Raw genomic sequence first — 20,218 nt, 5'->3', positions numbered from 1 at the left:
TCTGGCCTTGGTTACTGTTGGAAGCTGTGATCTTCCTATTGAAAGTGTAGCTTACTCTAAGGAGGCCATGATTCAGTCATTTTTTTCTTTTTTTTTACTTTTTCTCTGAACTTTAATGAATGAAAATTTTTAGAAAAATTATTTGCAAGACAATCTTTAAAATTTTTAAATTTTATTATTTTTTCTTTGTTTTAATTAGAGATGGGGTGTCTCTGTGTTGCCCAAGCTGGCCTTGAACTTCCGGCCTCAAGCACTCCTGCTTCAGCTTCCCACGTAGCTGAGATTATAGTCATGAGCTACCATGCCTGGCCTCATCATTCGGTCTTGAGAGGGCCATCCCACTGGTTAGGACTTTAAGACAGAGTACAGAGTCTCTTCCTGGGGGCGACTGTGGTCATGGTGGCTGGGTGGTGCTCCTGGTGAGGTGGAGCTGGAGAGCGCAAGGGTGGCATAGACGATATCATCCTGGGCAGCAACGAAAGAAAAGGGGGTTAGACGGTGGAGGTGGAGCTGTCCCATCTTAGCAGGAACCTACAACCTGAGTGCCCTGCCCATACCACAGTCCTCCTCCTCCCAGTACACCTTCTCCAGGCCTTTCTTTATCCCTTCAGGCCCTAGTCTGACTGCTTACCTTGGGGTTCAGCTTAGGCTCTCCATATTGCCCTAGAAAAAAAATCAAGGCGTGCTGAGGTCAGGTGTGACAGCCAGGGCAGAGAGATGGGCAGGAGGCTCCAGGAGTGAGGTTATCTGCCAGGTCAGGGCCAGGGCCACGTAGGGGCATGGGGGAGGAATGGGAAGGAAGAAAATACTGGCACATGCCCAGGGAGGGGGTATTTGGGGAAGCAGGAAAAGAAGGGTGGGAGGTGGGGATGATGGTGGTAAGGACTTACCTTTACTCCCAATATTCTCATATTTCTCCTCCGTGTTTTGGAAGGATCCCCTGTATGGAAACAAGAGGATGGGAACTGTATTAGTGCTGGGCAGTAGAGGGTTAAAGCATGTGTCAGGGGCCGGTTCTCTTTGAGGGGTGCTCAGCACCTGCCTTGACAAGCTGAGGATGAACGTGAAGGTTCCAGGCTCTCAGAGGAGGCTGCTGGGAGGAATGAGAGGCAATTTGTGGTGTGGCCCAGCAGAGATCCCTCAAGGCTGACTGAAGGTGGATTATTCTAGGGCAGCTGCTTGTATTGGAGAGGAACAGAGCAGAGAAATAGGAAGGGTGAGCCCCTGTTCTCTCTCTCCCACTGCCTTGGCTAAACCTGGGAGAAGGAACCCAACTGAGTGAGTTTCGGGGCCTCCAGGCAGGTGCTCAGGCCTGGTGCCTGGAAGGAGAAGGTGTCCTGGGAGGGCCAGGAAGAAGGACAGCTGGCAAAAGCTGGGCAGGGAGGTGGGCAGGGAGTGAGGCTTCCTTCCAGCAGGGGAGGCATGGCAGCAAGCCAGGGCCTGAGGAAAGGAGAGAGGGTGGAGAGGAAGAGAGGGATGAGGGGAAGTGAGGGAGGCCCAGAGAGGAGAGGGGCAGAGGCTGGGACTTTGCTTCTGCACAAGGAAGGCCAGAGGGGAGGTGGAGGCAGAGGGAGCCTGTGGCCCCTGGTGCATTCAGCAGGGGACAAGGACAGAGTGAAGAGAGAAATGGAGGAAGGGTAGAAAACTGGTGTGTGTGGGAAGGAGGCGCTCCGGGCTGAGAGGGAGCAGATGCAGGGCAGGAAAAGCTTCGAAACAGGATGAAAGAAGGGAAGAGGACTTGGGAGAAAGACTCCAGGGAGACGTTCTGGGAAAGAGAAGCTCTGAAGGTTCGTGCTGGAACCCGGAGTCCACTGTTCTCCTTTTATGGGCCGGAGTCTGAGGAAGTGGAGAGCCTGGCCCATTGGAGGCCCAAGGAGGACGCAGGTGGGTAAGTCCAGGATGTGAGAGCGGCTGTGCCAGGCTGGGGGTGCAGTTCTTAGAAAGACACTTCCTGTTTCCCAAACCAGCCCCTCCCTGCCAACTCCTACCCCGACACCCCCTTCAGGAGGACACTCACCTGGCTGGGGTTGTGGCTTTAGTCTGCTGACCTGCAGAAGGACCAATAGCATGTCAGTGTGACAACACAGCGATGGCATTTCTCCATTCCGTCTTCTCTGCTGCACCCTAAGCTGAGACCATCCTCAGAGGGACCAGACCTACTAAGCTCTGTCAAAACACAGGCAGGGAAGGGCCTGGGCCCCACCCTGAGGCCCCCACACGTGTCCTCCGTATTGTCCCCAACAGCAAATCCAGAGATGCCCCCTCATCTGGACCCTCTGCCCCTTTGCTTCCTTTCCTCTCTCTTGAACTCCCTGCCCTCCCCCAGCCTGGCTCCCTCCACTGTGGAGCCCTCACCCACCCCTCCCCTCCTCTTGGCACAGCAAACAGCCCCATGCTCTCAGAAACAGCCTCTTGTGCTTTCCTCCTGCGTGGTGGCTCTTCCTGCTCTGGGAGCTTGTCATCCTCATGGTTGGAATCCGTGTTTGCAGCCATTTAAGCTCCGTTCCCACTGCTGGGCCATTCGTCCTCCTCCACTGACACCCCTGCTGTGTGTCCCATGCCCTCTGGCCCTCCACGTCCACCTGGAATCTCCCCTGCTTCCCAGACATCCTCCCCACCACCCAGCATCGTCCCGGGAGGTCTCAGCATCCCCAGGGACCTGTGAGCACAGGACTGGCTCCTCCCCCTCAACTCCAGGGACCTCCACTTCTACCCCACTCAGCCAACTGTGGGCTGCTTTTTTAAATGTTGGGAGTGGGAACTGGGAAATATTAAATGCTGGTATCATTTTCATGCTGCAACCTTATTTCCTTCCAGCTCGCACACTTTCTCCAGTCTTGAAACCTAAACAGGTTTTATTTGTTTATTTAATTGTGGTAATACAACACCTAGAATTTACCATTTTTTTCATGGCTAGGTGTGTGGTTCAGTAGTGTTAAGTATATTCACACTGTTGTGAAACACCTCTCCAGAACTTTTCATCCTGCACAATCGAACTTCTATACTCATTAAATATTAATACTAACTCCCCATTTTCCCTTCCCCTGGCAACCACCATTCTACTTCCTGTTTCTACAAATTTGACCACTCTCGATAACCTCATGTAAATGGGAACATGCAGCATTTGTCTATCTATGGCTTGGTTGTTTCACTTAGCATAATTTCCTCAAGTTTCATTCCTGTTGTAGCGTGTGTCAGAATTTCCTTCCTTTTAATGGCTGAATATATTGCATCATATGCATAAATCATCCATTGATTTGTCCATGGACATTTGGGTTGCTTTCACCTCTTGGCTATTGTGAATAATGCTGCTATCAACATACGAGTACCAGTGTCTCTTCCAGACCCTGTTTGCAATTTTTTTGCTTATATACCCAAAAGTGGGATTGCTTCATCATATGGTAGTTCTGTTTTTAAATTTTTGAGGAAAGGCCAAACTTTTTAAATAGTGGTCACACCATTTTACGTTGCCACCAACAGTGTATAGGTGTTTCAATTCTCCACATTCCTGCCGACACTTGTCATTTATTTAATTATTTTTTTAATAATAGTTATCCTAATGGGCGTGAGGTGTTATCTCTTTGTGGTTTTGATTTCCATTTTCCTTACATTAGTGATGCAGAGCATCTTTTCATATGGTTGTTGGCCATTTGCATATTGTCTTAGTCCATTTGTACTGTTATAACAGAATGCCTGAGACTGGGTAATTTGTAAGGAACAGACTTTTATTTCTCACAGAAGGTTCTGGAGGCTGAGAAATCCAAGATAGGTGTCAGAATCTGGCGTCTGATGAGGGTCTTTTTGTGATGTCTTCGGGAGGAGAGGAATGTTGTGTCCTCACATGGCAGGAGATCAGAAGAGAGTGAATCCACTCCTGAAATTCCTTTTTATATTGGCATGAGTCCATTTTTGTGGCAGAGCCCTAATGACCTAAACAACTCCCAAAAGGCCCCACTTCCCAACTGTTGCATTGGAGCTTGTTTTCCAGAAATGAATTTGGGGGGACACATTTCAGATCATATCACATATCATCTTTGGAGAAATGTCTGTTAAAATCTGTTGCCCATTTTTAAATTGGGTTGATTTCTTGATGTTTAGTTGTAGGAGTTTTTAAAAAATATATTCTTGATATTAACCCATTATCAGATATGATTTGCAAATATTTTCTCCTATTCCATACATTGCCTTTTCATTCATTGATTGTCTCCCTTGATGAACAAAAGTGTTTAAGTTTGATGTAGTCCTATTTGTCTATTTTTTCTTCTGTGGCCTGTGGTTTTGGTGTCATATCCAAGAAATTATTGCCAAGTTGTGAAACTTTTCCCCTATGTTTTCTTCTAAATGTTTTATAGCATGCGGTCTTACATTTAGGTCTTCACTCCATTTTGAGTTAAATTTTGTATATGGAATAAGGATCCAACTTCATTCTTTGGCATATAGATATTCAATTTTTTCAACACCATTTGTTGAAGAGACTATCCTTTCCTCACTAAGTGTTCTTAGCACCCTTGTGAAAAATCATTTGGCCATATATGTGCAAGAGGTTAATTCTGGACTCTCTCTCTTGTATTCCATTGGTCTACTTTTCTGTCTTTATGCCAGTACCACATTGTTTTGATTACTGTAGCTCTGTAATGTGTTTTGAAATCAGGAAATGTGAGTCCTTCAACTTTGTTCTTCTTTCTCTAGATTGTTTTTGTCATTCAAGGTCGTTTGAAATTCCATATAAATTGTAGGATGCATTTTTCTGTTTCTGCAAAACATGTTGTTGGGATTTTGATAGAACTGTGTTGAATCTGTAGATCCTTTTGTGTAGTATGGCCATCTTAACAATATTAATTCTTCCAATCCATGAATACAGATGCCTTTCCATTTATTTGTGTCTTCAATTTCAATCCTGAGCTCAAGCAATCCTCCTGCCTCAGCCTCCCCAGTAGCTGGGATTACAGGCATGCACCACCGTGCCCAGCTAATTTTTTCTATTTTCTGTTGTTTGGTTAATTTCTTTCTATTTTTAGTAGAGACAGGGTCTCACTCTTGCTCAGGCTGGTGTGTCTTCAATTTCTTTCAGCAAATGTTTTGTGGTTTTCAGTGTATATGTCTTTACCTTCTTGGTTAGGTTTATTCATAAGTGTTTTTTTTTGATGCTAGTATACATGTAATTATTTTCTAAACTTCTTTTTGGATTGGTTATTGTTAATATGTAGAAACTCAATTGATTTTTTGTATATCAGTTTTGTATCCTGCAACCTTGCTCAGGTCTTTAGTTCTAACAGGTTTTTTGTTGTTGTTGTTGAATATTTAGGGTTTTCTACGTGTAAGATAATGTTACCTGCAAATAGATAATTTTACTTTTCCCTATCTGATTTAGATGCCTTTTATTATTATTATTATTATTATTATTGCCTGATTCCTCTGGCTAGGACTTCCAATAGTATGTTGAGTAGAAGTAGTGACAGTGGACATTGTTGCCATGTTTCAGATATTAAAAGAAAAGCTTTCAGTCTTTCACCACGGAGTGATGGTGCTTTCTAATAAATGGCCTGTATTATGTTGAGATAGTTTTCCTTCTATTCCTGGTTTATTGAGTGTTTTTATCATGAAAGGGTCTTGAATCTTGTCCAGTGCTTTTTCTGTATCACTTGAGATTATCATGTGTTTTTTTTTCCCCTCAGCCTGTTAATGTGGTATATTACATCGATTGATTTTTGTATATTAAACCATCTTTGTATTCCGGGAATAAATCCCACTTAGTCATGGTTATAACTCTTTGGATGTACTGTTGAATTTAGTTTGCTAGTACTTTGTTGAAGACTTTTGCATCACTATTCACCAGGCTCATTGATCTATAGTTTTTCTTTTTCTTATAGTGACTTCATCTGGCTTTGATATCAGGGTAATGCTAATCTCACAGAATAAACTTGGAAGTGTTCCAGCTGTCTTTTGTCATGACCCCACTACACCTGTTCTTTCACTTCATTGAGCTCTTGTCCCTTGATAACCCACTTTTTTCCAGGTTACCCAAGCTCCATGCTGACTCCTCTGCTTTTCATCCATGGTCTTTCACTAAGTCCTTGACCTCCTGTGATCTCCTGTCTCTCTGCCACACTGAGCTGACACTCCTCGCTATGTCTTATGACAGGGAATGCTATTTGTTTACCCAGTATCCACTCAATTTTGTTCCCTAGGCACAGAAAATTGATTTTATCTGGAGTGGCAATGTGCTCTGCTACAGATGGCTGTGGGACATATGACTAAATTTTAGCCAGTAAGATATAAGCAGGGTTGTGGGTTAGGACTTTCAGGAAGGCTCTTTAAAAGGGAGGACAAACAGTTGGAGCATAGTATTTTTTTCTCCTTTCTTCCTTCCTCCGGTTTCATGCCAGGAAGCCAGAAATAATGGCTGGAGTCCTAGAAGCCATCTTGGACCATGAGGCAACCTTCAGGACAGAGGCCAGTATCAAGGACAGTGCATCAGAAAGGTAGGAGCCTGAGCACCTAAGAACGGTGGCCTCTGCTATCTGCCTCAGATTCTTGTACAAGAGGGAAAAAACCCTACTCTGTCTTACTTAAGCAATGGTTACTTGTGGTCCCTAGTGGTAGCAGCTGAACACAATTTCTTTCTTTTCTTTTTTTTTTTTTTTTGAGACAGAGTCTCACTCTGTTGCCCGGGCTAGAGTGCCGTAGCGTCAGCCTTGCTCACAGCAACCTCAAACTCCTGGGCTCAAGCAATCCTACTGTCTCAGCCTCCCGAGTAGCTGGGACTACAGGCATGTGCCACGATGCCCGGCTAATTTTTTCTATATATTTTTAGTTGTCCAGTTAATTTCTTTCTATTTTTTAGTAGAGACGGGGTCTCGCTCTTGCTCAGGCTGGTCTCAAACTCCTGACCTCGAGCGATCCTCTTGCTTCGGCCTCCCAGAGTGCTGAGATTACAGGTGTGAACTACCGTGCCTGGCCTGAACACAATTTCTGAGCAGCGCAAATCCTTAAAGGTTTTAAACCTGGATAGTTGAATACATTTGGGGAAAAACACAATCATGTACCCTGATGCTTTTGTGGATTTATGGCTTTTTATCTGAGTTGAGTCCTCCTTGGGCCACACTTCCAACTTCCTATGTCAAACTTTCTCTTCAATTCCCTGACCCTCTTCCTCATTCTCAGGGAATAACTATGTGGTTTTTGCTCTGCTGAAGTTTTTTTTTTTTTTTTAATTTTATATAGTTGAATTTATAAATATTTTTACCCATGTCTGTTGGGTTTTGTCATACTGAGAGAGATTGTCTCCACTCTGTGGTTATAAAATAATCCTGCATGTTTTCTTCTAGTTCTAGGGTTATTTTTTTCTTATTTAAATCTTTGATCTCTGTGGAATTAATTTTGGTGTAAATTATGAGGTATGGAAAAAATAACATCATTTTTTTCTCACATGGCTACCTAATAGTTCTAGCACCATTTATTGAATTACCCATCTTTCCCCAATGATTAGAAATGCTACCTTTTAACCTACCAAATTTCTGCATATATTTGGGTTTATTTTCATCCTGCTATATTTGGGTTTTTCTCTTTCTTCCATTGGTTTATCTGTGTATTAATATGCCAGTATTACATTGTTTTAATGATCATTGCTGAATAATTACAGGTGCTAATGCTCCCATAGCGCATACTCTGTGCTCGGATCTGTTCTAAATGCATTACCTTTAATCATCAGGACAACCCCACATAGGTACTATTATTATCCCCATTTCCATGAGGAAGTTGAGGCACATGGCATTCATACCATTGTGCCAAAGTTTCCCTAGCAAGGGTGTGATTTGGATACCAGGATGTGACTGCAGGCTCTTCACTTCTGTGCTTTAATATCTGACAGAGTGAATCTCCTTTCATTGCAGATTTTCTTTAAAGTAATTTCAAATCAATTTTGGGGGATGTTGGTATATAACTAATTAATGACTCTAGCCTTGTACTCTCTTTTGAGATGTAAATACATACAGATTTATGATGGATAACTCTATTTCAGATGCCACAAAAGTATCTCAAATATGACATATCCCAAAATAAATGAAACAGATCATCTTTCCCCTGCAAACATGTTCTCTTCTATTCACTGTTTTAGTTTGGTAGTTTGATCATAGTCTCATTCATCTAAGTTGAAACATAAGCTTATTCCTGCTCCCTTGCCCCTACATCAATCTAACAATCAAGTCTTATTGGCCCTTTCCCTCCATCTGCACCAACACTGTGTTAGACTGATCCAGACTGGTCCACCTCCAGCCTCTCCAGCACAGCCTGGTGTATCTATGACAGGGAGATGAGGCTGCCCCTTTGCTGCTTCACGTTGCCTCTGGGATCAGAGGCTCTTGGGAGTGATTTCCAAGGTTCTCTTCTCTCATCTCCTGCCACCTTCACCAGCACTGAGCTTCCTACAGTTCTTGCAATGGTTTCCTCCACCCAGAAGGAAAGTGTCTGACCAGTACACCACCCTGACCACTTGCCTGGCTAATTCCTTTTATTCTTGGAGACTTTTTGCTCATGTCACTTCCTCTGGGAAGTCCTCCCAGACCACCTCTCCTTGCTCCCAACCTTGGTAAGTGCCACATAGCTCTTTCTGGTCTTCCATCCAAGTCCTAACCAGGCCCGACCCTGCTTAGCTTCTGAGGTCAGATGAGATGGGGCGCGTTCAGGGTGGTATGGCCGTAGACCACATAGCTCTTTCTGGATGAAGGTGTTAGCCCTTGAGGCAACTGACACCCCCACCCCACCCCATAATTGAGTTCCTTGAAAGCAGAGTCTATTTTATCTATTTTGTGTCTCTGATTTCAAGCCAGGCCCTGGCAAGTGGGCAGTTGGTCAATGCTTGCTGAGCTGAGCCAATTTCTGATCCCTTCTGTTCTCTCTGGACTTTTCCCAGAGGAGGCCCTCCCCTCCCTGGGAACCACAAGGTGAGGATTGATGAGAGATGACTAAGTCAAGAGAAGAACTGGGAAGTGATCAGACGGTGTGGGAGGGATGGGTGGTTCTCAAACTTCTTCCTGCACATCTGCTCTTGAGGAGCCTGTGCAAGATGCACATTCCCAAGACCAGACCTCAGAGTGTGACTTGGTGGGTTGACGGGAGCCCAGGAGTGATCTGCATTTTTAAGAAGCACCTATGGGATTCCTTGGCAGGTGAGTTCTGAGAAAATCCCAGTTGGGAAGCTGGGGGAGAGGGTGGGTCCTTGGTCACTTACCTTTCCTTCTCTTCCACCTGAGGAAGACCATCAGTCCGAAAATCATGGCAATGAGCACAGCAACGGCCGCAGCTGCCCCGAATGCAGTCTCCAAACTCAGGGGCTGAGACCCTGAGCTCTCTTTGCCCTCGGTGACACTGACAGCAGTTGTGGTGGCTGCAGTGGCTGTGGTGGCCTCGGTGGGTCTCTGGGTGGTCTTGGCAGCTGGGGAGAGATATGAAATAAGCAGGCTCTCCCCTGGAGGCGTGGGGGCATCTGGGTGAAACTGTGGCATCTTATTTTCTAGGTTGGGGGAAGTATTGGGGTGGAGAGCCACTCTCAGAAGCTCACACAGGGAGGGGAGTAACAAGGTGAAATGTTTACTATCCAGACCACCTGTTTTAAATCCTGATTCTACACCACTTACCATAGGTGCCACCTCAGAACTGCATTTCCTCACTTACAAATAGGGATAACTAAATTATAGAATTAAAACAAAATTTTTTATTGCTGTAAATATATATACCACAAAATATATCATTTCAACTATTTCTATTAATAAGTGTACAATTCAGTGGCATTCAGGACATTCACATTGCTGTGTGACTATTACCACCATCTAACTCCAGAACTTTTTCATCTTCCTGAATGGAAACTCTGCACCCATTAAACAACTCCCCATTACCCTGTCCCCCAGCCCCTGCCAACCACCATTCTACTTTCCATCTAGATAAATTTGACTATTCTAGGCACCTCATGTAAATGGAATCATACAGTACGTACCCTTCTATAGGACTGTTGGAGTAAGTGAGAAAAACATCTGTAAAGCACCTAGTGTACATTGGAAATATGTTCTTAAGGTTAAATTAATATATTGATCCTTAGATCATATAAACAGATTGTACCTTCTTTGTAGAAGTTTAGTGCAGCATTAAAAAATTTATCTAGTATTTAGCCACAGGGGAAAAAAAATCAAACTCCAAAAAAAGCTTCAGGATAATATAGACCAAAATCTTCATCTACTCTTATTAGAACTTACTAAAAGTATAAATACTATCTCTCAATTGGGAATTAAATTTTTTTAGTTTCTTAGTCAAAGAAAAAATATGTAATAACATGCTATTTAGAAAATAAAAACTAGAGTAATTCATATTTAAAAAAACCCTGGAATATGACTTAAGCTACATTCTAAGCTAAATTCATAGTATGAAATGCTTTTATTGTTTAAAATGGGAAGTTTTTTTTTTTTTTTTTGAGACAGAGTCTCTCTCTGTTGCCCTGGGTAGAATGCAGTGGCATCATCATAGCTCGCTACAACCTCAAACTCCTGATCTCAAGTGATCCTCTTGCCTCAACCTCCTGAGTACCTGGGACTATACCCACTGCCATGAAGCCAGGCTACTTTTTCTATTTTTAGTAGAGACAGTGTCTCGCTGTTGCACAGGCTGGTCTCAACTCCTGAATTTGAGCGATATTTCCACCTCAGCCTCTCAGAATGCTAGGGTTACAGGTGTGAGCCACACTTGCCCAGCCAAAAGAAATTTTTTAAATGAATAAAATATTCAATTTCCAAAGAAAAAAGTACCTAAAATAGGGAGGATCCAGCCCTAAGGAAACTCAGAGGAAGAAAGTAATGAAAAACTATGTAGGAATACCTTTATTAGGGAACAGATAGCAATAGGAATAAAAAGTGCAGGAAATGGTTATTTAAGGGAGAAACAAACAAGAAAATAGACAAGACTAGCAAGTCTAACAAAAAAAGAGTCTACTGAAATCATGAGTGAGTGTATGATAAATTATAGGTGATAAATTTAAAAATCTCTGTGAAATGGGTGGTTTTTTTTAAACAAACATTTCAAAAATTGATTTAAGAAGTAGTATACTTTAACTGATTGGTAGACAAAGTAGAAATTAAGAATGCTATTAAAGAATTACTTTTCATAAAGATTCCAAGCTCGGGAGGTTTTATGGATAAGTTCTTGTAAAAATTTGAGGGACATATAAAATTTCCAGATAGAAATTTCCAGAATGTAGAGAAATATGGAAAACTATCCAATTCTAATTCATTTCATAAAATGATACTATAACCCTGAGATCCCTTCAGAAGTTTTTAAAAATGCAGATTAATCTAAGAGGCCGTTTTTTAAATTGATCTGAGTGGAGGAAAATATCCAGTATTGGCAAAGGTTTCCACAGGGAAGAGGAATTCCCATACACAGTGGGAGTGTAAATTGGCACAACCTTTGGCAATGCAATTTGGGAATATCTATCAAAATGTAAAAGGTCTATGCATGCTCTTTGTCCCAGTAATTTTGGTGCTAGGAATTTCTCCTATGGAAATGCTTGCCCAAGTATTCAAAGGCATATATTTAAGATTGTTCTTTGCAGCATCATTTGTAATGTGGCAACAACCTGAATGTCTTTAAATAGAAGACTGATTAAATAAATTATGACACGTTGCTACAATGCCATGCAGCCATTTAAAAAAAGCTTAGATATATATATGCTGAAATGAAAAGATATTGGAGTTACATTAAGTAAAAATAGCAAGTTGTAGAGCAGAATGGGATGTAGTTTGATTCTATTTGTGTTATATATTTATATCTATAAGAAAGAACATTTCCACAGACAGTGGTAGTGATTGGGACGATAAAGTGGATGGGGGGGATGTTATTTTTCATTTGACTCTCTTCTGTATTGTTTGAATATTTTAAATTATGTACAGGTATTACCAGTACTTTTATTCGTTTTTAAAATTTAACGTTGATTTTTCTATCAAAATTGTATAGGCACACAATTTAGAGTCAACAAATTTCACACAGCTTATAAAATAGGGCAGCCCCTTGTACGTACCTCCTCACTCCCTTCCCACTCCCCAGCGGCAACTATTTTCACCAACTTTAGCTATTTCTTTTGACATTAACCTCATATTTCTAAATAACATGCGTATGCTGCTGTTGCTTGGTTTGGTGTTTTAGGTGGTGTCTATTCACTTCCTAAATTAAGAATTTAGATCTTATACTCCCATTTTCTTCATCTTACTCAACTTTTCAGCATTTGATACTCCCCCTTTTGTGAAACGAGTTCTTCACGTGGCTCTTGGGACACTACTCTTCCTTGGTACCCTCAGCTCCTTCCCAGTCTTCTTTGCTGATTCTTCTTCATCTTCTCAGCCCTAACGTCAGGGTTCACTCCTAGGACTTCCTCTCTATCTACACCCACTTCCCAGATGATCTCATCCAGTCCACGACATTAAATACCAGTGATGTCCTGATTGCTCCCAAATTTTTATATCAGTGAATTTTCCTCTTGACCTCTAGACTCATATACCTTACTGCCTACTCATGCCTCCATTTGTATGACTAGTAACATCTCAAGATGTCCAAAAGAGCTTTTTTTTTTTTTTTTGAGACAGAGTCTTGCTCTGTTGCCCGGGCTAGAATGAGTGCCATGGCGTCAGCCTAGCTCACAGCAACCTCAAACTCCTGGGCTTAAGCAATCCTACTGCCTCAGCCTCCTGAGTAGCTGAGACTACAGGCATGCGCCACCATGCCCAGCTAATTTTTTCCATATATATTAGTTGGCCAGATAGTTTTCTTCCTATTTTTAGTAGAGACGGGGGTCTCGCTCTTGCTCAGGCTGGTCTCGAACTCCTGACCTCGAGCGATCCACTCGCCTCGGCCTCCCAGAGTGCTAGGTTTACAGGCATGAGCCACAGCAACTGGCCAAAACAGCTTTCTTGATTTCCTCCTGAACCTGTTCCTCCTCCATTTCCCCCCTGTAGATGGCAGCACTATCCTTCAAGATGCTTAGGCCAAGGGCCTTAGCATCATCTTTGGTTCTTCTCTTTCTCATACTCCACCTTCAGTCCATCTGTAAGTCCTGTATACTCTGTCTCCAAAATATACTTATTACTGGCCACCTTTCACCTCCTCCATTGCCATCACCCTAAGCCAAGGCATATCACCTCTCACTGGTCTTCCTGCTTCTGAACTTGCTCACCTATAGTTTTTTTCTCCATACAACAGCCAGAGGAATCTTTAAAAGTGTCAATCGGGCCGGGTGCAGTGGTTCACGCCTGTAATCCTAGCACTCTGGGAGGCCAAGACAGGAGGATCACTTGAAGTCAGGAGTTAGAGACCAGCCTGAGTAAGAGTGAGACCCTGTCTCTACAAAAAATAGAGAAATTAGCTTGGCACAGTGTACCTGTAGTCCCAGCTCCTTGGGAGGCTGAGGCAGGAGGATCGCTTGAGCCCAGGAGTTCGAGGTTGCAGTGAGCTATGATTACACCACTGCACAGTAGCCAGAGCAATAGAGTGAGACTCTGTCTCTAAAGAAAAAAAAAGTATCAATCAGATCTCAGCACTCCTTGGCAGGAAAACTTCACTAGCTCCCATTGCACTCAGAGTGAAGGTAAGAGTTGTTTCCATGGCTTTCAAAGCCACACAAGATCTGCCCTACTGCCTGCTCTGATTTCACCTCCTGTCCTCTGCCTCTTCACTCTGCTTCAGCTACACTCATCCCACTTGACTGGAATGTTCTTCTCCCAACCTCTCCTTCACTTACGCAGATCTGTGCCTAGGGCTGGATCTTTCTGTTGGCTTCTCCAGATCTACTCCCCAGCTGTTCTCCACCCTGCTTTGTGCCTTTGGAGCTGGCCTTGGTGGACTCCATCCATGGGCTTTCTTGCCCTCTGGTTCCCCATTGGGAGCCACTGCAGGAGGTGGAGAGTGAGAGGACCATAGGTCTGGGGCCCAGACTCCGGGCATTCATTCCCATGCCCCCAGTGGGCATGTTGACTATATCTCTCCAGAGGCCACAGCTCCTCTCTGGTACCCTTGTACACTTTCCAGCCCTCTCTGGGTTGTGTCCCCTTGCTTCTCAGGCCTGTTGCTAGTCCCAGGGTGTCTCACCATTCCTGGTTGGTTTCCTAAATTGTGCCTCACTCAAAATTCTCCCAGTTTCCCTGTTTGAGTGGCTATTTTCTGCCAGACTCTACCTAATACTGCAGAGGCCATCTCTGCCTCATTTTTCTTCTTTTCTGTTTTCACCATCACCTGACACAAATACAGAATTTATTCATTTCTTTACTACCACACCCAAAGGTAAGTTCCATCATTGGGAGCATTTTTTTTTTTTCATGGCTGCTTCCCCAGTGCCCAGATTAGCATCCGACATATAGGAGACACGCAGTCAATATTTGTTAAATGAATGAATGAAAAGCATTCAACCATTGTTCTCCAGCTTTCCATGTTGCCATCGAGACAGCAACAGCCATTCTGATTCCTGAATCTCTGAAGCTCAAAGGCCTGTTGCTTTCTTCCTTGGAAATGTATGGGATTTTCTTTTTATCTCTGGTGTTTAGAAATTTCATGTTGCTGTGCCCTGATGTAGGTCTTTGTATTTTTGCCCATTTTGCTGGGCTCTTTTGTTCTGGAAAATTGTTAGTGTTATTTCTCTGATATTCTCTTCCCCATGACTTTCTTCTAGTTTCTGGAATTCCCATTATTCAGAAGTTGGATCCTCTAATTTTCTTATCTTTTTTTATCGTTTCTGTATTCCTTTCCTATGGCTGCTATAACAAATTACCACAAACTGGGTGACTTAAAATAACAGAAGTTTATCCTCTCACAATTCTGGAGGCCAGAGTCCAAAATCAAGGTGTCAGCAGGGTCGCATCCCCTCTGGAAGGTTTAGAAGGGAATCTGTTCCTTGCCTCTTCCAGCAGGTGGCTGCAAGCATCCCTTGACTTGTAACCGCATCACTCCAGTCTCTGTCTCTGTGGTCACACTGCCATCTCTTCTATCTGTGTCTCCCTCTGCCTCTCTCTTATAAGGACATTTGTCATTGCATTTAGGGACCACCCAGATAATTCCAGGTAATCTCTTCATCTCACAACCCTTAATTTAATCACATCTGTTACAGTGTAGGGCAATATTCACTCTTTTACCTTATAAAGTGATATTCACAGATTCTGGGGATTAGGATGTGGACATAATATTTTAGGGGGCTGCTATTCAATCCCCTATACTTTCTAAACCTTTGATATTTTGTTCTACCTTCTGGGAGGTTTCCACGATCTTTATTTTCCAGTCTTTTCATGAAATTTTCCATTTTGGCTACTGTATCTTTAATTTCCAAGAGCTCTTTTTGTGTTTGGCAAGCTCCTTTGTAAAGCACCCTTTTTTGTCACATATATGAGATCTCTTAACTTTCTGAGTAGAAGAGAATGATCATTATTTTAAAGTGTTGTTCTCCCTGAATTGATTGGTTTCTTCCAGGTTCTTTTTCCTTTTTTCCTGTTTGTTTTGCTCTCTGTGTTTCATGCAAGAAGCTGAAGTGTTTCATTTAATAATATTTTAAAATGGGGACTCTAGCTTTGGGCTTCTCAGGCATAGCTGAGGCCAGGGTACCGTCCTCAGTGCTGGGGTATTTGGTGTGAGGACCCCAATCTCCTTGCCAGTTATGCCTGGGGTGCTCCCCCAGAGTCCCTTTCCATTCGCTTTCCATTCTGGAAAGCAAACCTCCAGTCTTCAGCTGGGGTGGGGGAATATGGAATGGAGATTTCCCTGCTTCTTAAAAGATTTTCAACTGGTCCTTTAATTTTCAGATCCCTCTTCACTTCCACTTTCAGGGGAACTCAGGGTTGGCATTACTGAATCTTTAAGGGTTTTGCAGTATAAATTGCCACTCTTCTAGGGTTCCCCACCACTGCCTTAGGGTTTAGCTCCTCTGGTCTCCTAAACTAGTTCCATTAGTCTATCTGTTTCCAGCTTCCCAAACTTTGTTTTTGTATAACTAGCTTACATCTTTTTTGATCTTAAGGATTTCTTTCTTTAAAAATTCTCTTTGCCATCATTTTAGTAGATTTTGGGAGGGAGAGGAGGTAAACATGTACATATAGCCTACCATCTTGGCCAGAATTTATGCATTAATTTTACAGTAAGAATTATAAAAAATTTAAAAATAACCTTGCACATTAATAACAAAACACAGACTATAGAAAGGCAAGCAATCTTATGAGACATTTACACAATCTTTAGAATAACAGTACCAAGGTTTACTGAGGGATATAAAATAGGACCTGTTTCTGGGTGGGAAGATTATATATTCGATCAATTTCAGTTTCTGTCAATTGCTTTGTAGGTTTCATGATTTAAACGATCCAAATGAGTGTCTTTCTCAGAACTTGGCAAACTTATTCTAACATTTATGTGAAAGAATAGGCAGGCAACAATAATAAGATTTTTTGAGGAAGGAGTAATGTAGTTGAGATGGAAATAGTCTTATCAGCCATTGAAATATGTGATAAAGATATAGTCACTAAAACAGTGTCTAACTGATATGAGAAAAGACAGATCAGTGAAACAGAATAGACTGACCAGAAATGGATGCTATTCTATTAATACAAAATAATTAAAAAACCTGGCCTAGGCCGGGCGCAGTGGCTCACGCCTGTAATCCTAGCCCTCTGGGAGGCCGAGGCGGGTGGATCGCTGGAGGTCAGGAGTTCGAGACCAGCCTGAGCGAGACCCCGTCTCTACTAAAAATAGAAATAAAAATTATCTGGACAACTAAAAATATATATAGAAAAAATTAGCCAGGCATGGTGGCGCATGCCTGTAGTCCCAGCTACTCGGGAGGCTGAGACAGTAGGATCGCTTAAGCCCAGGAGTTTGAGGTTGCTGTGAGCTAGGCTGACGCCACGGCACTCACTCTAGCCCGGGCAACAAAGTGAGACTCTGTCTCAAAAAAAAAAAAAAAAAAAAACCTGGCCTACTGTATCAATAGAGAAAAGAAAAAAATTCAATAAATGGGGTTGGGACAATTGATAATTGCTTGGTATAAAGATCAATTTAGTTATTTCATGTTATATATCAAAATAAATTCTCACTACATGAAAGAGTTTTCTTGTGAGAAGAAATCAAATCGAACAAAAATTAGAAAAAAATTAAGCACTTAAAAGTAAATACTTTCAACCTCTAGTGAGAGATGGGATTTTTGTGCTTAGAAATAAAAGGGAAAAATTACAAAGGAGAATATAATTAGATTTGGTTACAAAAATAAAGTTATGTAAAAAAATTAATAAGCCAACTACAAACTTAGTTATATTTGCTGTAAATATTCCTTTAGTTTGTGATAGCTCTGCATTGTGGTACTTCAGTTGGATTAAAAACACTTCTTTTTATTACTCTCTTGTATTTTGCTTTTTTAATAATGGGCATGAATATCCAATTAATTGAATTAATTAAAAATAATTTAGTGATCAAAGAAAAAACCCGTAAGTCTGACTGGTGCAGCGAAATGAGAAAAGCAAGGAGGAACTAGGGAAAGAGGAAGAGGGCCTGAGATGAACCAAGTCTCTCAAGAAAGGCCACTGAAGGAAATGTGTAGGAGGTCCAGGGAATATAAATTCAAGGCTGTCTTGCTAAATTCAGGTTGTGGAGCTACTCTCCATTTGCTCTAAAACCAGCACAGTGGTTAAGACGGGGTGCTGAGAGTGAGTGAGAGTGTCCATCTCAGCAGGGAGAAGTGATTTATGACTAACATTGTCTAGAATCGCCAGTGCAAATAAATCATCAGAAAAAGCAAGCCCATTTAGTTCATTATTAATTTTCTAAAACGTTTTCTACAGACAGTGGACCCCCTTACTGCTTGAGCCTGTGGGAAATGCTCCTGCCCCCATTGCCCTGGAGACAAATAAATAAGCCTAGGTTCAAATTCTGACACTCCTACTGAATAATATAGGAAGATCTATTAACACAACACATCCCATTACAAGGTTAAAATGTAGGTCAAGATGAACAATGTGATCAACTCAACAGGTGAGGCTGTGTAGCTAATGGTTAAGAGAGAGGCTCTGCAATTAAACTGTCTCGTTCAAATCGCATCCACACCACTAGTGTGACTTCAGGCAGGTATTTAGGCTCTGCTAGCCTCAGTTTCCCTCTCTGTAAGATGAAGATATAGCACTGATACTGTTATTGTGGGGTCATGATAAAGGCTAACTAGGACAATGCGCACAAAGTTATTTACTGGGGCCATTGTACACACTGAGTAAGTGGGAACTGCTGTTACTGCTGCTGCAGAGGTGTCCCTTAGTGACCGGAAGGACAGAGTAGCAAGATAAGAGTGGAGAACAGGGATGACATGGCTAGAACAATTGGGCCTTGTGTGGGACAGTGGGGGCTGGAGGTGACTAAGAGGCAAAGAGGGTAAAGCAGATGGAGACAGGAGAAGAGGGAGGTAGGAGAGGAAAGAGCTGAGACTGGGGCAGGGGAGGAGTTGAGAGACATTTCTAGGGAGCTGAGAGGGAGAAGGAAGTGGGGAGATGGGAAACTAGGCGACAGGACAGGCACTAGAGGGCTCCTAGGGCCATCCACAGGGCATCAACTGTGTGTTCCAGACTGAGCTCATGATGGTGGGGAAACACAAGAGGCGGTGGCCACCCTGAGGTGCTAACTGGGGCTCCATGCACAGACACATGACAAGCCCAGCCACATCCTGGAGAAGCCAAATCAGCTGGGAGGACATGGTCGAGGGCAGGACAGGCAGGGATGGGGGCAGGAATGCAGGATACCGGGAGAGTCTGGCAGGTGCTGAGGCCAGCGGAGTGGGTGCAGGAGGTGAATCTGGAGGGGACAGTTGGGGCTGTGGTCGGGGAAAGCAGTTCAGGTTTGGGAACAATTAAGGGAAAGAGAAGAGGGTAAAGTTGGCAGAGGCCTTGGGAGAGGTCAGAGAGTGGGGAAAGAAGTTTGAGAGAATGGGCAGAAGGAGTGGCCTGATGTGATGGGGACAGGAACACCAGTGGTCACCAAAAGCCTCATTGGACTGGGCAAGGTGGGTGCCGGGGCAGCAACTCACTGAGGGTGATGGTGAGGTTGGTCCCCCGGATGGACTGCCACATCTGCCTGCCTGCGTCCTGTGTGATCAGATGGACTCGGCAGAAGTACACGGACTGGTCCCCTTTCCTCAGGTTCGAGATCCTGAGGGAGCCGGACTTCTGATCGTCTGTCCAGTTCAGGAAGAGCCGGTTTGTGTAATTCTTATGGATGAAAGGCGGGGTTGTGTTGAAGATGAACTCCCCGTGGAATTGTCCCCGTCTCCAGAATACACTCACTTTGGGAACTTTGGCTAAGACCCAGGAGTAATGGAAGGAGAAGGGGATTTGGATGGAGCCTCCGATGGGGGCCGAGAGGTATTCACGTTGGATGACCCCAAAAGCTGAGCGTGGATTGGATCCTGCTGAGCCACCTAGAGGAGGGAGGGAGAGAGGGGCAGGGAGAGAAGTGTGTGCATGTGGGGGAGACATTGAACCCACAGTAGGAGACAAAGAGGGTAACCCCAGAACTTCCTGCACCTTCCCCCAGAGACAGTCGTGCGGCAGATGGTAGGACTGAGCCTCTGGCCTGGGTCTCCCACGCTTGAGGCAGGGGGAAGAGAGCGGGTGAAGGGTTGGGGTGGACCCGCCCCTGAGGGACAAACCCCTGTTGTAGGGGCTGGGAGCCCTGGCCGGCTTCTCCAACACTCCCCTCCTCCAGATGCCCCCACACTGCCCCTCCTGTGGTTTGGGCAGAGCCCCTGCCAGGCTGGTCCTGGGCACTCACCAGGTTGCAGAAACGCTGGCGGCAGCAGCAGCAGCAGGGGTGGCAGCAGAGGCCAACCCATGGCCCTGCTCTCCTCCAGGGGATGAGAAGACAAGCAGAGCCCTCAAGGCAGCAGTGGGGGTCCCATGGAGGGGACCCTATAGACGGGGTTCCTGGGAGTCGCAGGTACAGCACAGCCAGAGAGCCAGACCCAGGCTCCTTCAGGGCACTAGGAAGGTGGGAGCTGTCCCCAAACCTGCCCTCCTCCAGAGTGACCAGGACTTCCTTTATCAATCTGGCTTCTTCTTTTCCTATATTGCGAAAGGGCCTCCCTTGTGGTCAGTGTCATGACAGCCCTGTCCCCAGGGCTCCCAGCCCCCATCTTCCTGCCAAGGGGCCTGGTCCTGCCAGCGCCCTCAGTGTC

General features: G+C 43.9%; 1 protein-coding gene across 1 annotated transcript; it reads right to left on the bottom strand.

The window, feature by feature from the left end:
- Positions 1 to 238: 238 nt before the first annotated feature.
- LOC123631621 (paired immunoglobulin-like type 2 receptor alpha) lies at positions 239 to 20,074 on the bottom strand. The gene is made up of 7 exons (XM_045541423.1): positions 19,816 to 20,074; positions 19,073 to 19,462; positions 9,230 to 9,433; positions 2,018 to 2,048; positions 891 to 940; positions 632 to 663; positions 239 to 465 (listed from the first exon to the last, which is right to left on the bottom strand). The coding sequence occupies exons 1-7, from the start codon at positions 19,874 to 19,876 to the stop codon at positions 346 to 348; spliced, it is 888 nt and encodes a 295-aa protein (XP_045397379.1). The 5' UTR covers positions 19,877 to 20,074; the 3' UTR covers positions 239 to 345.
- Positions 20,075 to 20,218: the final 144 nt, after the last annotated feature.

The sequence above is a fragment of the Lemur catta genome, chromosome 2, assembly GCF_020740605.2.
Source record: "Lemur catta isolate mLemCat1 chromosome 2, mLemCat1.pri, whole genome shotgun sequence".
NCBI lineage: Eukaryota > Metazoa > Chordata > Mammalia > Primates > Lemuridae > Lemur > Lemur catta.
The sequence above is the reverse complement of the archived record's forward strand: the minus strand, read 5'-3'. Positions and strand labels throughout refer to the sequence as shown.